At 45.4% G+C, this 19811-nt stretch overlaps 3 protein-coding genes across 9 annotated transcripts in view; 1 reads left to right on the top strand and 2 right to left on the bottom strand.

Annotated features, from left to right (window-relative positions):
• Nucleotides 1-5967: 5967 nt before the first annotated feature.
• LOC118506668 (dnaJ homolog subfamily B member 14-like) lies at nt 5968-8004 on the top strand. Its single transcript, XM_036044104.1, has 2 exons — nt 5968-6189; nt 6337-8004. The coding sequence occupies exon 2, from the start codon at nt 6485-6487 to the stop codon at nt 7673-7675; it is 1191 nt and encodes a 396-aa protein (XP_035899997.1). The 5' UTR covers nt 5968-6189; nt 6337-6484; the 3' UTR covers nt 7676-8004.
• A 1503-nt stretch (nt 8005-9507) lies between these two features.
• LOC118506666 (cytochrome P450 4d2-like) lies at nt 9508-11733 on the bottom strand. Its single transcript, XM_036044095.1, has 4 exons — nt 11486-11733; nt 10680-11133; nt 10045-10607; nt 9508-9958 (listed from the first exon to the last, which is right to left on the bottom strand). The coding sequence occupies exons 1-4, from the start codon at nt 11643-11645 to the stop codon at nt 9618-9620; spliced, it is 1518 nt and encodes a 505-aa protein (XP_035899988.1). The 5' UTR covers nt 11646-11733; the 3' UTR covers nt 9508-9617.
• Nucleotides 11734-14282: 2549 nt separating this feature from the next.
• The window catches only part of LOC118506667 (FMRFamide receptor-like), a 71632-nt gene continuing 66103 nt past the window's right edge, over nt 14283-19811 (bottom strand). For all 7 annotated transcript variants that reach the window (XM_036044100.1, XM_036044097.1, XM_036044098.1 and 4 more), the window contains one exon: nt 14283-19587. In XM_036044100.1, the coding sequence (XP_035899993.1) occupies nt 17766-19235 (1470 nt within the window). In that variant the 5' untranslated portion in view covers nt 19236-19587 and the 3' untranslated portion in view covers nt 14283-17765. The remainder of the gene's footprint in view (nt 19588-19811) is intronic.

Genomic DNA, 19811 nt, shown 5'->3' with positions numbered 1-19811 from the left:
CATGCAAAACAAGAGCGCTGTTTGTGTGGTGCTGCTGCTGTTCTGATCGTGCTTTCGAAGCCCCAGACCGACAGATACACGGTGGAGGAGCTGGGATTCGTGACCTACCATCTCAAATAGAGGAGAGCGAGAGACAACAAAAAAATGGGGTGTTGAACGGGGCATAAAAAAGGCCACCGAAACTTAAGACATGCCGACAGCCCAACCACTTTGCATATCACTTGCGGATGTGCTGCTGCCCGTTCTTGGTGGTCGTTTTGTATGCGTTGGCACTGCTTGGTATTCGGCTTTTACGCTGAGGGAACTGACGCTTTATAAAATTGATCCTTAAGTTTTACCTAATTTATCAAGCTGTTTACACTAAATGCTTAGATCCCCATATACTAAAACATCCTCATCGAGATATAGCGATGCACACAGTACGTACCCCAAGCTCGGAGCTGTCGAGGGAGGTTAAGAAACTTGCACGCAAATATGGAGTTCGTCACGCGAGACAAAGCGAGAAGCTGCCGTTATTCCATCTGCCATGGTATGTACTGGGTGGAAGGGAGGTGCCTGGAGTAGGGGGATCCTGGAGGAAGGAAATCTCGTTCTTTCGTTTTTCACCCCCGGACACCCGTTTGCGGGTACGATTGCAACCCAATGTCCCGAAGGACAAAGAATCCGTCTGGTTGGGTTGGGTTGGGTTGTCGTTCGACGATCTCTTGCGTGAGTAATGAAGGTGTGCTGTTTTTCTCTTTTTTCTGGTTATTCGATGCAATTGCACCGATCGCAACGAATTGCACTGGAGCGATTGCTCAAACGAAGGGACGAAAAAGGGATGCAGTTTTTAAAAAGTCATGATCGTTGGGGAATTTATGCTAAATTGGCAAATGCATATTTCGTATGCAGAGATTGATGGTGAATGTTTCTGTTTTGCAGTTTGAGAATGGATTTGTTTGAGTTTTTTTTGTTGTTGCATTTTTTATGTTCTAATGATGTTAAAATTTTTGATTGTTTTTTTTTTTTGCTTGCTGTCCAAAAATATTAGAATTTGGATTCCAATATACTAAAAAGACGTTAAAATGAAATAAGCTGATATTAACTAATTTTTATGCGATGTTTGAATCAAAGTTCAGACGAAATTTTACTAAGAGAATAATATGTTGGAAAAGTGGATAAATTACCTTTCCGATGGCCATTTAAAAAAAATTCATCCTTCTGAAAGCAACTCTAATTATTACAGTTAATTTTATTTATTAAGTATTACGGTCCGATGCCGTATTGTCAAATGGTTACAGTTAACATACAGGATTTTTTAGATCCTCTCTGTCTTTCTCCTCTTGGCCTAACAACCTCTAAAGGTCATTCCTGCCATTTCTGGCTTACTGGAGTAAATGACAACCACGTTGTTGGATAGTTAGTCCTCACTACTGGGAAAAGGTACGGATGGAATTTGAACCCCGGTCCTGCAGTATGAAGACCGGCCCCGTTATCGCCTCTACGACCGGGCCACCCCGGACAAGACTTTTAAGATGTTGTAGCTGAACTTTACTAGTTTTTCAGGACTAAAATCTCCTTTTTTTCCCCTAACCATGCATCAGCAAAAGCTAGCCCCTAAACATAAATTTAATAAGAATTTATTATAACAAATTTTAACTTTTTACTTAAAAAGCTGCACAAAGCAGATTTAAAGTTGCAAAAGAGGAAGAACTAAAGACTGAAAATTATTAAATAAAATTGTTTACAGTTGTGTTTAAGTTGTTCAGAATTGATTTTGATTATTTAATTCAATAATTGATGGACGTTTTCTCAAAATCGTTACCTAAATTCAACAATAAAGCTGAGATCGATGTTTAGCACTTGAATGTAAGACTTTCTGTCATTGCGACAATTTTTTGCACTTATCATATAATAAATCTGTAATGAAATTGCTTAGAATCAGATGAGGAAAAGCTAATCCTTATTCGATAAAGCTGGTGGCATTAACGTTGCTACCAGATCATCCGCCCAAAAGGTGAGGAAAATCTAGGCATTAATATTATATACTCTAACTAGCTACTAACTGCCATAGCGGCGCTCAAGAAGGGTTTGCCCATGTTCTTATATGGAATTCTACTGGAACAAAAAGTTTGAGTAATATTTTAATCCCTTTTTAGTTACCTTTAGCAGTTTTACTTCCATCGCCATCCAAAGCTGGTCTACCTTTTCTGTTGCAATGCAGACGCTGTTAATAAAGAGTTTTTCTTAAACACCAACCCTTCCATATTAGACTGTTGATGCAACATTACACAAACAATTATATTTTCGCGTAATTATGCAAAATTACGCAACAGCACCAAAACATAAAAGAAGTCAAAGTGTTCGCATTATGCAATTAGTTTGCTTTCCCTCAAAGGTTGTACCAGCCAGCCATGTTCCCGGTTTTCATCGTTGCGTCATGCACCCAAAAGGACGAGGAAAAAAGTTTGCGAGTTTGAAAATAAAATTCAAAACAAATGTGATATTAATATCTGAAGCACGCTAAACACAGTACTTCTTCCTACACATTTTCACCTGTCAGAAATAGGATGGCCGCCTTAGCTAGTCTTAGATAATAATAAACTGCTCTGGTAATGGCAGCTCAGTCAGTTTGTCAACCCAGCCGGCCTTCTGGAACACCTTCCAGAGACAGGGGTTTTGTGGGCCATTCTCGGATGTAATACTATGTTAAGGCTTGTCCTTTCATTTGGTTGGTTACTCTCCAGCTCATCTGCATCTGTCACAGTCTGTTACGGAGGCAGAGCGTTATCCTTGCTGGGGTTTATCAGCAAACTTCTGTTGTTGTTGTTGTGATAGCGTTGCATCATTTCATCTGTTTTCATCGTGAGCCATGCATGCCGGTGGGCTCGATCGAGCATGCTTAATGAACTAGCAGCAGCAGCAGCACGTGTTGTGCAATATCATTTGGTGGGTGTGTGAGTTGCTTTTTTGTTGTCTTATTTGCTTTTTCTATAAAAATCATATTAATATGTTTAATTCTTAATCAAACTGTATTACAAACAATCAATCACCGATAGAACAGCTTCTAAAAATGTGTGTATGTTCTCAACTCTACTCTAAGCAAATGTTATGCTGTTCGACTTCCAGCGGCCAGCCGCCGGAACACCCTTGTGCGCGATTGCGTTAGACGGTGTCCAGTTCAGGGTCAATTTACTTAGCGAGCGAGCGATGGGTGGGAATGGATGGTGACTTTGCGTATGGTTTACTAATTTGCTTCTCGGACGCATTTCGGTGCCACGATCCAACGAACCGAATAGCAACAACACAAACATTACAACCCTGGCTGGGTAGCAAGAGCGGCTAAGAAGGGAGTTGACCTCAATTGACGCACGATAGTGCGCTTAGACGACGGAAGCAAGGAATGGGCCTGTATGGCCCATTTTCGGTCCACGTTTACGCACGCATGCACGCGACTGTGTCAGCCCTGCGGAACTGGCAAGGCGAGATGATAAAAGGGCGAATGGCGATCAAAGTCCAGGAACATTACGGAACTGCGTTTCACCCTCGTGCAGCATAGTTCTTTGTGTCTTTCAACATAGCATGCATTTGAAGTTGGATATGAACCAACTACAACGAATGCTACAATCAAATAGCACAAACATTTAGTAACAAGGTACTCTCCTTCATTAATGTACGGTCATTTCCGGATTTTTTTTTTGGGACAGTTTGGTAGCCGAGGCAAGTCTTCACACAGCCAGAATCGGGGATCAAATCCCTTTCAGATCGCCTTCCCAAATTCTCAAAGTCCCAGAGAGCCAGAAATGTGGATGACCATGCGATACTTGTACTTTGAGGCTTGTAAAACCAACGAAAATACGGTTTAAAATAATTGTTTAACATAAGTTATTCCAACTTCCAGCAGCTTTCCACTGCGAACACTTCTAGACAAGATTGTGAATGGTGTGACACAACTGAATTTCGCAATCTCCATTCCAATGTTGACTTTGAAAACTACCCCTTTTGGAGTAAGGAAGGCGATGGTAACAAAAGAAAGTACATAATTAGAATATTTTGTACAGGTAGGTGTTTGCTGCCCTGATTACACTTTTTTAAGGTTATCTAAATATAAATACTCCGAAGCACGTAACCATTAAAACTCCAAGGAAATGAACTGTCATTTGTAACTGACCACGCACCGTTCTTCTTCATCAAAGTGGGCTTAGGAAAAGCAAACAAGCTGAAAAAAGAAATCGTTTTATAACGACACCACCGGTGGTTGCTTGGATGGATCGTTCGAGATGGTGTGCGGTGGCAGCAGTATGGGGAACCATCTTTGCGTCACCTTCTAAGCCGCGGCTTGCCGCGCTTGGTCGGTCGGTCACCAGGCTTCCGGGGTGGTTTTGCAACAAACACACACACACACACACACACTCACACACATGTGAGCTGCCTCATCGTGATAGTATGACCTCCGCGTTGGTTCGCTTTATAGCTGCTGTTCCGTTTAGTTCAACGTTCATGCAAAAGATAAAACAAATAAGAAGCTGCTAGCGAAGCTGGAAAAAAATGCACAAAACCTACCAGCGCACCCGAGCTCCCACATTCTCGCACATTCCCAAGTTCGCACTAACGGCGGGGGCTGTGTAGTGGTGCTGAAAATCAGCTGAATCACGGTTCTTCCCAGAAGATTGCCTGCTTTGGCTTATAATCGTTTCGTTTTCTCTTTTTTCTTTGCTTCTCCGGGCTGTTGTTTGCTGCGCTCTACCCAATGCTGGTCGGTCGTTCTTTGTCTCGATCGATTGCGTGATGTCCGCTTTGGGGTTGCGATTGAAGGGTGATGGTAGGGTTGCTGCTGTGGCTAGTGAGGCGGAAAAAAGCGGATATAAAGGGAAACACTAGCTGACGGCCAGTGCGTGGGATGATGACGTTTGGAGGATTGTATTAATTGTGCTGCCATTCTGGAGCATCGTGATATCGGATTGCATCGTGAGCGAAGGGATGCATGAGAAGAAATTGATGAAGGATAGCAACAACAAAAACAACCACGAAATTGAACGTGGTCCCAAGTAGCCCACCATGGATTAACGCGCTTTATTCAGAGTGAATAGGAAGGGTACTCTATAGCCACGCGCGCGAGAGAGAGAGATAGAGCGAAAGAGTGAGTGAAAAAGACGGGGCAAAACAGTTGTGTGTGAGCTAGGGTGCGTTTGCTACGCTGGTGCGTTCGGTGCAAGTGTACTTGGAACAGCTGATTGCCCTCGTCTCACGGATTCTCCAAAGGTTCGGTGCAGCTGTACCGAGCTGCCTTTGAATCATAGCACCCGTCTGCGGCAGTGTTAGCTGGTGTAAATGAAATGAAAGCAAGGGAACGGACAGAGATGGAACGTTCGCTATGCTAGGGTGGGAATGCGAAGTATCATCGAAGAGGCGGTTGAGATGGCAATAATCATTTGCAAGAGAGAAAATGTTTATTCTCTCGGCTGATGATTGTTCGGTGCATGTGTACCGGATGGCACCGGATCAATGAGATCATAATGATGATGATGACGATGGGGTCAGTTGGGTTGTTGTAGAAGTTTGTTAGTTTTGGGAGGTTAAAGTGTAAATTACGAACCCCCACTCACGGGCATCTCGCCCTATTCCGAATACCGAGTAAGTGGTAAGAGAAAGCCTTTTAAGGAAAATGGGAGAAAGGAGCAGTCCTAATTAGAACCATTTCTAGGAAAAATCTTTTGGCTAATTTTTTGTAGCTTTTGTAATTTTACTAGCATTTGCTTTAACTAAAACCTCAGAAACTTTTCTTTCATTCAATTTCAAAACATTCCTTGATTGTTAAATAAAGTAATGCATTGAAACTTGCATTAATTTCAGCAGTATGAGCACAATTTTGCGATGAAATGTTATTTTGCTAAGTAATATTTACAGTGTACATTACTCTCCCCAACACAACTCAGAAAAGACACATCGACGCATGTCAGTACAGCGCTGAAGCATGCGCTATAAACATATCTGTCTTGTAAAAGAAAAATAATCGTCTCATGTTTACATCAGACACATCTCGTTGAACAAAACGTTTTATCAGTTTATCGTAAAGAAGTTTAATTGCTGTAATTAAACGAAAACACCCATAATGTGTTCGTAAAGTGTAAACAATAGTTGCAGTATTAGTTTTCCCACGTTGGCGCTCGGAGGGAAGAAATCTGGCCACCTCAGGAACGTGTGAAAACGGTAAGCTCATGTGATCAAGCTGGAACAGGAGCGACAAATGACGACAGAAGGCCCTTGTAACTGATGTAATTGTTATCGATTTTTTGCCATCCGCGTGTCCTTTATATGGTTTGTTTGCATGTGACGCATGTACCACCAATGGATTAGGGACACGTGTAATTTACTTCTAGTCACGTTTGGAAAGGAAATAGTCGAATCATACCGCGAGGGAGCCGATTGAATCAATCCAGAGAGGCAGTGCCAGATTGTCCCCGGAACCGAAACCCGTAAGCAAGCAAGCGAAACATCGACAATCATGGAGGTGAACAAGGATGAAGCAAAACGCTGCATCGAGCTGGCAACTGCCGCCCTGAAGGCAGGCAATCTGGAAAAGGCGGAAAAACTGTTGAAAAAATCACAAAACCTGTACCCGCTGGCCCAGGCGGAAGAACTGTTGAGACGAATGAAGACGACCGGATCGAAACCCAGTGCAGGAGGAAACAACACGTCCGGAAAGGCGGGAGGGACAGCGAACGGCGCATCTTCCGCTCGCAGACGTCCGGGAGTAAGCCGAGAGGAAGAGAAGCCAGCCGAACCGAAGCTAAACATCGATTACACCCAGGAGCAGGCGGATGCGGTCAAGCGCGTCAAGAAGTGTAAGGACTTTTACGAAGTGTTGGGAGTATCGCAGGAAGCAACCGATTCGGAGATAAAGAAGTGCTACAAGAAGCACGCACTGCAGCTGCATCCGGACAAGAACAAAGCACCGGGCGCGATGGAAGCGTTCAAGTCGCTCGGTAACGCGGTAGAAACGTTAACCGATCCGCAGAAACGGAAATCGTACGACCTGTACCGTACGACCGGAGGCGTAGGAGGATTTGGCGGATCGTCGGGCACACGGACGCGAACACCGAACGGAGGCTACCGGTACGGCCAGAACGGATTCAACTTCCAGCCCGGCTTTGACGATGGCATCAATACAAACGATCTTTTCAACATGTTCTTCGGCGGTGGTTTCCCACAGCAGCAGCAGCAGCAACAGCAGCAGCAACAGCAGCATCACTATTACCGAACGCGCACTGGTCGTCCCTCGCAGTACGAAGATCGAGGCGTCACCCAGCCGAGTCTCATCTTCGGGGTGATCCTGTGCCTTGTGCTGTACTCGCTGTTGTTGAACTTTTTCGCATCTGACCCGGTGTACAGCCTGCAGCACACGAGCAAGTTTTCGGTCGAACGGCGTACCCTCAACCTGAAGATACCGTACTACGTGAAGAACAACTTCCTGAGCGAATATCAGGGCACGCTGAGTCGGCTGGAGCATTCGGTCGAGGAAGAGTACGTGACGCACATGAAGCGAGCCTGCAGCAACGAACGGGCGCATCGGGATGCGATGATGGGACGTGCGAAGATATTCGGCAGCCGGGCCCAGTATCAGCAGGCCCAACAGCTAAAGGTTCCCTCGTGCGATACACTGTACCGGCTGGGTATCGGGGTGGTACAGTACTAGAAAGATGGCAGGGGGATCATGGCAGCGTTAAGCAATGTGGGAAAAACGAGTCATGCGGTCAGTTTTTAGGAGACACACCTCTTTATTGTTTTAAAACCTGTTTTATTGTTTGTTTGCTCACTGCATCACGCTTCGTTCCTACGTTCACAATCGATAGTTGAATCTTTTGTTTTTCATCAAACAAAGAAAACAAAAGCCAACCACCACTACCGCGTAAGGGGCATTTGTTGGCATCACCGCCAGCCATCACTGTCTGTAGGGTATTATTCGGATGTGGGTTATGCGGTAGTCTGTATTTATTATCCAATAAAGTTGTTTTAATATTGTAGTAATAGTATTTATTTAAAAAAGATACTCATTTTCACGAACGTTTGGGCAAACCTTTGCCTTAGTGATTACTGTCCAGTGATCCGTCTTAAATGGTGGTATCCTGGACATGATCGATACCCGGAGGACCCTTTGGAATCACTTAGTAGCCAAACCGGAGACCCCAACTGTCGCTTTGGGTGTAGTATTTAAGCAACTTTCAGTCCATACAGTTTATCCAAAAGGAAGTCCTATATGTAAAAAAAGCATTAAAGGCATCTCCATCTCAAAATCACTGTGATCAATATGATGGTTGTAAATACCAGGGCTGGCAAGGACATCGGAAGACTACACGCTTCCAATCCAATTACGTTTCGGAAGGTACCGCATGAGGGTCTTTAAATAAATCAGCTGCATCCTCATCACCCATTCCGTTGTCCTGTTGCGGTAGTTCTTTTTATTGGTTATCATTTTTATGAACCGCCCACCCTTAAGGACACATTTATTCCAAAGATCTGCTACGGAAAATGAATTATAGCGTCCGATTTTCCTATCGCTTAGTGTATGTTTTGATCAGCGGAAAATGATGAATCGCGACCGTTCGTACATAGAGTCGCGGAACGGGAAGAAGGGCGGGACGCTTTCAGGCGAATGGCGAACCGCGAAGCAACGATCGTAAGTCGTAAGTGAGCTCATAAATTTAGCTGCTTTAATGTGCTGGTATGCTGGGACCGGGAGAACACGAGGAGCACCATTCAACATGAAATGTTTACGGTAAATGTAATTTATTGCAGAGGTAGAACTCGCACGCCGAGTTCAGGTTCTGTCTACCGGACCGACGGGCTGTCGCCCGAAAGGATGTGCATTAATTTATGAACTTTCTGATGGACAACATACTCCAGCTGCTGCTGCTACTACCCGCTCTCACTTTGCCGGGTAATTACGTTAATGCGTGGGCTAATTAATTTTTCACACCCCCCGAAACGTAGCCGAGGGATCGATTTTCGCGAATTAATTGGAAAACGAGATGGGATTTATTGTCACACTCCCTGTGTGTGTGTGCGTGTGTGTGCTTGTTTGTTGGTGGCAGATCGTTAATTGAGTGAGCGTTCCCGGTCATTGACGTAGCCCATGTTTGGTACATCCCCCAGGGCGGATATGGTAGCATTTCCGGTCAGCAACTTCTTCGTGCACGTTTAGAGTAACCACACACTCACACACACACACTGTTGCTAAGGGGAGGCGACATTAAATTTATTAATCATCATTTTTATTGATTTGTTGGATCTGTGGCTGAAACGATCAGTCTGTCACCGAGCACACTCTCTGCACAGGGCTCGAGAGCCAGCCGAAACACCATAATTGATATAAAACGATAATCAATCATGCTTCTAGGACACAGGGAATATGGGCGAAACAAGCCAAAATCGGCAACGAATCTGGAACGCTTGGCTTTCACGCTTGATTAATTGATTGAATTGGCTAGCTCGTCCTACCGTCGCTTTCCGCTAGTTAAAGATTTTCGATCACAGTAGCTAGTCGTTTATTGCGCACATCAATTTAATATGATACATCAGTGCAGTCTTAAGTAGTTTTTGTCTGTGTGTGTGTGTGTGTGTGCTTCTTTTGTCGTTCATTACTCGCGAAGTACAATCTTTACCGGAATACCGATATCCGGCCGCAGGACAAGGTCAGTCTTTACGCGCAGCTTGCCCAGCGATTCGCCCGGCAGGATGCGATAGTTGGCAATCAGCTTGATGAGCGTAACCTTCATCTCCATCAGTGCATACCGCTGCCCGATACAGTTCCGGGCTCCGATACTGAAGGGCAGATAGTCGAACGGACCACGCTTCGATTCGGCGTCCTCCGAAAAGCGGGACGGATCAAACTGGTTCGGGTTCGGGTAGATCTCCGGATTGCGGTGGATCACGTAGATCGGCACGAGAACGTTTTGTCCCGCCGGTACGGTGGTGCCATCTAATGTGTTAAAGAAAAGGAGAAAAAAGGATGCAGTGATTAATATGGGATCACTTCCCCGACGTCCGGTGTGGTGGACTGCTTACTGAGCTCTAAATCTTCAACCAGCGCACGACCGATGATGCCCACCGGTGGATACATGCGCAGCCCTTCCTTAACCACCAGATCGAGGTACTTGAATTCCTGCAAGTTCTGGTACGTAAGCTCGGCCGTTTTGTGGTCTTTGCCCAGCACCGCCACAATCTCTTCGTACACCCGCTCCTGCACATCCGGGTTGCGTGCCAGCTCGTAGATTGTGAACGAAATGCCACTGGTTGTGGTGTCGTGACCCTCGAACATGAACGTGTCCACCTCCTCGCGGATGTCCAGATTGCTGAGCGGTTTACCCTCGACCGTCACGTTCAGTAGCAGATCGAGGAAGGTAAGCTTACGCTTCGAGTACAAATTTTCCTCGGTCAAATCGAAAGCGACGTTTTCCGACTTTTCCTTGGCCAGCTGTTCACGGCGACTTCGTATCACGTTGTCCGTGAAGTCGTGCAGCTGCTTGATGACTCGGCGCTGCTCCCAGGCATTGGGGTGAAAGATGTTGTACAGCGTCGGGTACGGTCCAACGATGCTGATCGTACGCAGTAGCACCAGAACCGCCATTCTAAGGAACGTACCGGAAAGGGGTATCATTAGCTTAGAATTTTTATTGGAATTATTGGTACCAGCTACCTACCGCTTCACATTCTGCACGTATTGATTGTCCGGATTGTGCTGTGCGTCCACCGTCGTTCCCATCGACGTTTCGCAGATACTGTCCAGCGCCATCAGCGTGACGTAGTCGTAGATGTCAAACTCCTTCCCATCGACGTGCTTCCGCAGCAGCTTCACCATCGTGTCCGTTTCCGTGTTAAACACACGCACAAACTGCTCCAAAATCTTGAAATGGAACGTCGGCGTGATGATTTTGCGCCGCTGGAACCATTTTTCACCGCTCGCGATCAGCAGTCCCGTACCGAGCCAGGGTTCGATGAACTGGTAGAGCAACGCTTTCTCCGTCTGCTTCGCTAGCAGCACCTTCTCCACATTCTTTCGGCTGGTCATCATGAGGATGGTCCAGTTGAACAGGGACCACATCATGTAATCCTGCCCATACTTTTGGTGCAGCTCGACCACACGCTCGAACACACCTGTGAATTAGTGGATTAGTTGCAGAAGGGAATGACCGATCAAGATATTTTCGATACCATCGCATTAATCTATTCGCTACCTTTGCCCTTTTGCCGTGCACGCGATAAGAACACGGACCCCAATGGTCGGAGGGGGTCGATTTGTGTGTTTTGGGGTGTCGTACAAGCCGTCGTCTATCGATAGGCATACGTGACGCGGTCGAAAATCAACAATCGGAATCGAATTAAACGAGATTAAGCACTGGGATATATCTTACTATCGTTACTAAGGATCTCTTAATGCGTTCGAGTGGTAGGGCCCATTTAATGCTCGTTTACTAAAAAAAAGCACCTTCCTCCCTGCACAACTTACCGGGTATGTCCAAAAAGGCAAACTGGAGCAAGTTTCCAATCACCGGCAGCGGTTTCGGTCCCGGAAAGTGATTGTTTATTTTCTGCAGCTTCTTCCGCTCGATCAGATGCGTGATCAGCAGATACACAACGCCCGCTATAAGTAATGCTTGCAGCAGCATTGTGCAGGGAAAGGATTGTACAGTTAGTCTACACCAGCACTGGTCAACACTTGGTACGCAACTAAACAGAGCACGAACGAATGGAGGTTCCTAACTCTTTTTTTTCTGCCACCGCTCCTCCTACTCCTGCCCGAATTATCGAATCTTATCGAATCGGAACGAGGGGTTTGATTAGAAAGAAAAGACCCCCCAAACTTATCGCTAGCACAGTAGGGTTCGGTTTCGGCAAAGGCGGTAGGGAAGGCTTGGGTGGGTTTAAAATTTGGGCAAAACAGTGGATTACGAAGATAACTGTCCGGGAGTACTGTAGTGTTGGTGGAAGTACATTTTGTGTCAACTTATCTTGCTGGGTGCGAGATTTGATGCCGGTTGTTTAACCGTAATCGTGTCAAAAAGATAAAATAGGAAGAAATCGTGACAAGTGATACCGGCAGATGAATTGTTGTAGGTTAGAACAAAAATAGAATAGCTTTGAACGGTTCAAAGCATGCAGAGTCTTTCAAACTATACCTCAGAAAGGGTTGTCTTTAAAAAAATCAGTTTTCCAACTCTTTTGTAGTTTTGACGATTAGATGTACATCCGGTTTGAGCACAGAATTAATTGGAGAATGTGTTCCGGAAGAGATATTGCCAAGACATTCTATTTTCTGACCGTTCCTGAGGTCTGGCTTTAGGGGTTTCTTTTCTACACATTGGCATTACAATTTCAGGAGAGATTGGCCCAAGCTACCTCCTTCGGCTATTTTATGAAGGTTCGGTATTCGGAAAATTGGAAAATCGAATTGCTAGAAAGATTTGAATCGCTTTGGATCCTAAATGAACGATCCGAATCCGATTCGGATTCGACCGCGAGGATCTGAATCCGATTTAAATATTTTTCGATTCCGATTGGGATTTCTTTGGGATTGGATTAAGATTCTATTGGGATTCCTTTGGAATTCTTTTGCGATTCCATTAAAATTCGATTGGGATTTTATTAGGATTTGGTTTGGATTCTATTAAGATTTGATTTGAATTTAATTAGGTTTTGAATGGGATTCCATTGGAATTCCATTGAGATTTGATTAATATTCGATTGGGATTCTATTAGGATTCGATTGGGATTTGAATGGGATTCGATTGGGATTCTATTGAGATTCTATTGGGATTCGACTGGGATTCTATTGGAATTTGATTGGATTTTGACTAAATTTTCCCATCACTACTTCTGACGTCCTTGCTATAATTAATTTAACTGGTCTTGCAAATAATCAGTCCTACGTACTAGAACGTCTATCCAGGTTTGGAGATCGTTTAAACGTTTTCTATCAGCCGTTTACAGGTTAGAACTGAAGGCAATCTGGGCCCTGAGTATTCCTCTTAAGCAGAACTGCACATGAAAAGGGTCATGTAGCTAAACCCTGCCCTCCATTCGACGTGTTCGTCTTTTAGTAGAAGGACGGGCAACAGGTTAGACCTGTCTGTTCTTGGATAGAGCAGTTAGTACGATCAAATCTTCGAATGCAACGGCTTGAGGCTTTTGACTGAGGCTGCTCTAAATCTAGCGATAATTTAATCATCTCCATCATGTCCATGCGAAAACTTTATGATAATAAATAAGATCGATAGTTTTATGCACCAAATGTACTGTCTTACGTGGCTCTATAACCTCGAGAGGTTATTTTTCTTGCCATTTTTGGCTTTCCTAGGTTTGATTTTACGCTATGTACGAGGAGACGGTCTAGATGGAACTAGGTCTGCGGTCCTGGCCGAGTGGAGAAAAAAAGTTTAAATTATTGCAGATAGATTTCATAATGTTGAATTTTTCTACGAACTCATCGTCAGAAAAGCCTACAATTCATTAATGCAATATTTACCCTGGTTGCTTCATCCTTGAAAAACCAAACCCAGAAAAAACGGGAAAACTTCAACCTACTCTCATTTAGATTTTTTCCGAGCTGATGCACACCGACGGGGTCCAACACAAAACAAACACCCCTCCCTCACACTTTTAACCAACCTGCACCTGAGTACTTTAAATGAGTTTAAATTTAATTTCCATCTCCCACAAAACCAAAAACAAAAAGAGCTGACCGAAAATAAAACGACAAGAAAACTGGAGCTGGAAAATTCAAACGAGGTGCTATTGTGTAACAACTCAGTTCAAAGTGCAAACCACTTTGTGCACACTGTTACCGTGTCCAAATTGTGCCGCCGGTGTACCCCACAGCACCGCACTCTTCACCGGTAGGCCATACAAATCGGTTGCCCCGGGAGAAAAGTTTGTAATGGGAAGTCATTTCCATTTTCCAGGTAACTTACTTAATCGATCGAATGCTGAAGTTGCCATTTCGCCAGAGAACATCCCAAAACCGGACCGGACCCCCGGGTGGGGTGGCTATTCTCGGAAAATGCAGCTGTAATTAATCAGTCGTACTTACCAAGGCGCACCACTACTCACTCGGGTGGCACTCAACAACGAAGACATCTCAACAAACAGGCAGCGCGCAATTTGTGTCCGTTTCTTTTTCGACTTTAAGTAGTTAGTCGTGATTGGAATAATACTGTCTACGGCACACGCTGCGTGGTGCAGTCTTAGTTTCTTTCGGCTTCGAGAGGGTCTTTGATAGATTGGGCGCTGGTGCATTGCAATTTGAGTTGAAGTTTTCCTCCGTTTTCCGTTCGTACGGGAAATCCAGATTTCTTCCGCGAAAGGATGATTTTATTTTAGATAGTGTTTCGAGTGCGCTCCGTTAAGCGTTTTTTGCTTCCCGCGTTTTTTAAACACTTTTTTGTTTGTTTTCCTTTACAACGTTGATAGGTATCATAGTGTGTCTGGGTGTGTGTTTTTCTTCGTTTTGTTTCCATATCGTTCTAGCTACTTCCTTATTTTCCTTTCACAATGAATTTTCTTTACGTGTGTCTGTGTGGGAATTGAAATAAATATATAAGCTGATCAGTGTTTCCTTTTCTTTTTATACACATTGAACATATTTACACATTTTGCTCATCATCCGTTTTGTTTCTTTTTTGTAATAGTTCTTTTGTTTGTTCAAAAAAAAGCAACAATAATAGTTACAGCACAGGTTTTGGTATTGTTGGTTTTTCTTTTTTCTATTTTAGTTTCATGTCGTTTTTCTTTCATCTCTCTCTCTCTCTCTCTCTCTCTCTCTCTCTCTCTTTTGTTTATCTTTTTTTTTGTTTTGCTAGCTTTGTCCGCTTTTACTTAACCTTTTTCTTCTCTACACTACTCTTTTGATTTTGGTCTTTTTGCTTGTTTTATGTTTTTTAAATATTTTTCTCTTTTAATGTGCATGTTGCACCATCCTTCTTTATTTCTTACACTTTATTTCTTACAAACAACTGTTCGTGAGTTTGTGTCCGGTTTTTTTGCTTGAATTAGTTCTTTTTGCTTTTGTGCGATCTTTTACTACTGTTTCTCGAAACAGAAAAGATTTCCTATGTACATCGTTTAACAGTATTTACAGTAGTGTAAAATCCGCTGATTCTGCCCTCAGTACGAGGGGTTGTCTCTCACTTTTGGTTTTTCCTAATTGAATGTTTAAGACGTGTTTTTGTCTGTTGTGATCAGTTAGGCGCTGGTTTTACATAATTTCTACCTCCCAATCCATTTTTAATTTGTAGCATTTTACCCCACGGAACCGCCGATTCTTGTATAGCTAGCGCTTTTAGCTTCTCAGTGAACCAAAACCCTTTTGCTATCAGTTAGGATGGTGGAGATTTTGAGCGTGTGAGCTAAAACATAACATAACAAGCTTATTCAATAACATTTACACTAGTGTGTGTGTGTGTGAGAGAGAGAGGGTGAGTATTTGGGGAACCTATTTGGGGCAGACTAGTAACCTAGTGAGGTAGATATAGATAAGACCTACAAAACTAAGCGGAAACAAATGCAACTACTACAATACTGCGTCGACGGGACGAGCGTCCGTCCAGCAGTTCGACAAGCGATCGGGTTTGGTTCAAACTTAACATAATATAACACCCAAACAAGGGACCACTTTGCGTTGCCCTTCTCCCCCAATGCAGATAATTCGGTTGAAATCTTTTCATCTTTTCGCGCTACTGTTTCATCGAGACGATTCTACGCCTCAATCTCTGTTGCCGCTGGGTTGACCGTGACAAATCGTTCTCACCGTCCGATCCGATCCGGTTAGATTAAATTCTGACCTGGGCGACTTTGGTGTCCTGTCGCTCCCTCTCTCTCTCGCTCGGACTACTCCAGGAGCGAAACAGGAAACTAAATTAAAAACACAAATAACAGCAAGAAAACAATCTCATTCGCAGCACGACACGGCACGGCTAGTGTCTTCCGAGGTGCTTTGTGCTCCATCCACTGTTCGACTGGCCCCAAACGACCCATGCCAAGCGAGAACATTCGGTGGCTGATGGGATGGATTAAAAGTTTTCCTTGTGGAAAATCCTACGGCTGTAAAGAATGGTTCACTTAATTCCGGATGCCCTCTCGAGCAGGGACTTTCCGTATGATTGCTTTTGTCTGTGTGTGTTTGTGTCCGACAGAGAAAGAAAAACCAAAAATGTACAGCACATTTACTTTGCATCAGGCAGCGATTTATTTAACTGCCCCCCCCCCACAGCAACGAAACGTGGTGGTAAAAGTTGAAAAATGTTAAGTGAAAAAAGAAAGCTTCAGTCCGAGGAAAAAAGTAATTTCGACTGGCAATTAGAAAGACGTTACGGTTAGATCGAGGCAAAGAAGTAGGTATGTCGTTTTTGTTATAGGTTTTGTGTTGAAAAAACTTCGTGGTTGACTAGCAATGATTGCGAGTGGGTCAACAGAATGGAGCAATAAGTTGGTAGCTAGGCGCTTAGAAAGTAGTTCCTAGGTGGCTTTAAGCTATCTGAATCTGGCAATCTGTACATCTTGTGGTTGGTTGAAACGTTGAAAACAGCCGGAGCCATCCGTTAGCAAGCCGGAATAGCTCGGATCTTATTCCGAGTTCGTACGAGGACCCGTGGGTGCCATGAGATCGAGTGAATCGTCGATCACACGGGTCGACCTGAAATCGTTTTCCCTACGGGTCGAGCCGGACTCGTTGCATCCAACGGTCGAACTCGATTCCTATGGGGACGAACTCTTAGATCCTCTAAGTCATCCGAATGAAGTTGAAAAATGAGGAGGATGGATCCAACGCTTTGAATTCTTAAGGATGTCTTTTTTCGTCTTATTGTGCTCTAAATTTCTCGAATGTGTTAATAAGAAAAATGAACGAAAGGAAAACCACATAACATAATTCAGATTGAAATGTGTTGTCGGTTAGCCCGTTTTTTCCCAATAATCAGAACTTAGATTTTAAAATTTTCCTGACAACTAACTCTCTCTTAGTCTCTCATCCACCGTTAAACCACTCAAAAGTTTGTCTATTAAACAATCACCGTTCCAGTTCTGGTTGTGGAATAACAAAAAAAAGGACGATCGTTTCACCATCATCCGGCCCAGCCTCAGTGGAGCAACTTTGACGGTGAGCAATGTACGGCGGAACTCGCAGTATGGAGTAAGACTTCTCCCTACTTTCAACAGTGCCTCTACACCGTTCGATTAGTACCGTTCATCAGGGTGCTCAGCAGGATGTGCCGCGATTGCAGGACACGCGCCTCATTAATCACAATTAAGGCCGGGAGCAGGAGCGAGCGCCCAAGTGGAACGGTGCGAAGTGCGAACACGATAAGAGCGGATGTGCCGAAGAAGCGTACATAATGGCCATTCTGTGTCTGAAGACTGAAGTGTCCTAATTATCAACGTACTTTCTTTTACCTCGGTTCTGCCCTGTCCTGTTGGCTTTAGCAAGAGTAGCACTTTTCGCGTGTCATTAAAATGGGTGCAAAAATGTAAAACTCAATTCTACCTCCCGGCTTCCTCCTCCCGATTGACTGGATGTGGATCAGCATGGAGCAGTCCGATGGTCACGATTCTCCCATGGAACGATTTCCGCTTCCTTCCCTCTATCTATCCGGGTTTGGTGGGTCGGTTTGGGACAAACATAAATCACACCCTCCACCCCATCCCTAAAGTGTGTAGCCACTAGGAGGCCACGGAAATGAAAACTGGCTACGGATTAAAGCTCGAAACCTCAGTGCTGTTGCTGTACACGCTCCAACCTAGAATCCGGACGACGCCATCATAATGCCCCCGTTGGTCCCATTCTCGCCCCCCCGGCCGTTGCTCCAGTCGGGGAACATCGAGCTGCTGCGGGTGATCGTTGGCGGTTGCGTGAGCCGTGGCAGCGTTTCCCGTGCCGGATAGTACACGATCGGGCCGGGCGATGGCGCCCGCGTACTCCGGACCGTCGTCCGGATCGTGCGCATGCTGCAGTTGCTCAGCTTGGTCGAGGTGCTGCGCGTGGTCCCGACCCGCTGGAAACGGCCCGAGTTCCGATTGCTGGCGTCTCCGTTCGAGAAGGAGCTGTCGTCATGGATAAGACCGTCATCCGGTGATTGGCGGCCGCGGGGTTTGCAAAAAAGCAACAGGAAGATGCGCTTAAACTTCTCGCCAAAGATGACGTAGATGAAGAAGTTGACGCTCGAGTTGATGGTGACGAGCAGGTTGGACACCTTCACCATATACTCGATGATCACGCTGTAGAACGCTTCCACGATGTTGATCATCATGGCGGGCAGGTTGCAGAGCAGAAACACGATCACCACGCAGATCAGCATGGTCGCGAGCCCGATCTCGCGCTTTTCCGAGCGCGACAATCGTTGCCGTTCCTTGTTCGCTCGCCGCACCTGCCGGTAGATCATCAGGTTAAAGAACGAGATCAAGCTGAACGGTAGAAAGTACACGAAGATCATGTACAGCCAGTGGATGTACACCTTGATGTACGTCTCGTTCGTACGCATGTCGGACGCTTTCACGCAGTAGATCACCAGCCCGGTGTCCGGATGGGTGGAGGATATGAGCGTCACCTCCCAAAACCGGGGCAGGTTGTACAGGATCGAAAAGATCAGTATGCCCACCACGTACAGCCGGGCCCTACCGTACGTGCAGAGGGCGCGGGCCCGCAACGGATGACAAACGGCCACGTACCGTTCGAGCGTGACCGTGAGCGTAAGATACACGCTAGCCGTCTGGGCGATCATCGCCAGCGGGTACACGACGAGCGAAATCTTGGGAAAGATCTGATAGTGATAGTAGTACAGGTAGCCCGTGTGCGGATAGATCGCACACAGGCCGAAGATGAGTACGGAGGTTAGGATCAGCACCGTATCACAGCGAGCCAGCCCGATCAGCAGATAGTTGATGCTGGAACGCATCTGGGGCCGGGACAGGATCACCATCGAGAAAATATTTCCCAGGATGCCGATCAGTGCGACCACGTTCATCACCACACCGCTGATCCAGAACTCGAACTCCACCAGCAGCTCGTTCGGCAGGTAGTCATCGTAGCAGGACACGATCGTTAGCACACTCTCGTTGCTGGACACTATCCGGGCGCTAAGATTGCTGCCCAACGCCGCTTCCTGGCCGTAGGTGGCGCCACCGCCACCACTACTACTACTACCACCACTGCTGCTTCCATTGCCGAGCAGCAGGTGATGCACCTCGTAGTCGACGTTCGAGCCGTTCATTATGCACGATCGGTGTGTGATTTTTTGGCGGTGCACATTGACACGCTTTTGTGCTTATTGTTCGTTTGAGACTTTTATTTTTTTGTTTTGGTGGAATTTCACTGAATTTTTTCACACTTCGAATGTTCGAACCGATCGACAAACGTGTCACTAAAGCGCGGGACAACAGTTCGTTCCATCCCGTGGTCACGCCTTCTGCTGTTTGCTTGCCCGCTTAATTAAGGCGCCCGTAAAACGCTCACTGTATGCACCATCCGGCGACGACGGTGCACGAGATGCTAAAGCTCGCCCGCCAGCTCCGGCTTCCTAGGGGCGACATTTGTGCTGGCTGCATGGGGTGACGCGGCGGTAACTGTAAAGAAGAAAGAGAAAAGAGAAAAATGTTAGTGCAACCATACAGCGAACAGATTCCCGCTGTGTTTGCTTTATGCGACGGAAAATTATGGAATTAAACAAGCGTAAAATTGAATCCCTTCAACGGCGAACTCCTGGGCTGTTGCCCATCGCCTAGGCACGTTCCAGCTCGCCGGACGAAGCTCAAACGTCAAACGCTTTACTCCGCTGTCTTGTATTCAT

This window comes from Anopheles stephensi, chromosome 2, assembly GCF_013141755.1.
Source record: "Anopheles stephensi strain Indian chromosome 2, UCI_ANSTEP_V1.0, whole genome shotgun sequence".
Lineage (NCBI taxonomy): Eukaryota > Metazoa > Arthropoda > Insecta > Diptera > Culicidae > Anopheles > Anopheles stephensi.
The sequence above is the reverse complement of the archived record's forward strand: the minus strand, read 5'-3'. Positions and strand labels throughout refer to the sequence as shown.

Coding starts and splice junctions, on each gene's coding strand:
- LOC118506668 (XM_036044104.1), top strand. CDS start 6,485: ATGGAGGTGAACAAGGATGAAGCAAAACGCTGCATCGAGCTGGCAACT.
- LOC118506666 (XM_036044095.1), bottom strand. CDS start 11,645: ATGCTGCTGCAAGCATTACTTATAGCGGGCGTTGTGTATCTGCTGATC. Junction 11,134..11,485: donor TGCCTTTTTGGACATACCCG/GTAAGTTGTGCA, acceptor ACTAATTCACAG/GTGTGTTCGAGCGTGTGGTC. Junction 9,959..10,044: donor GGTTGAAGATTTAGAGCTCA/GTAAGCAGTCCA, acceptor TTAACACATTAG/ATGGCACCACCGTACCGGCG.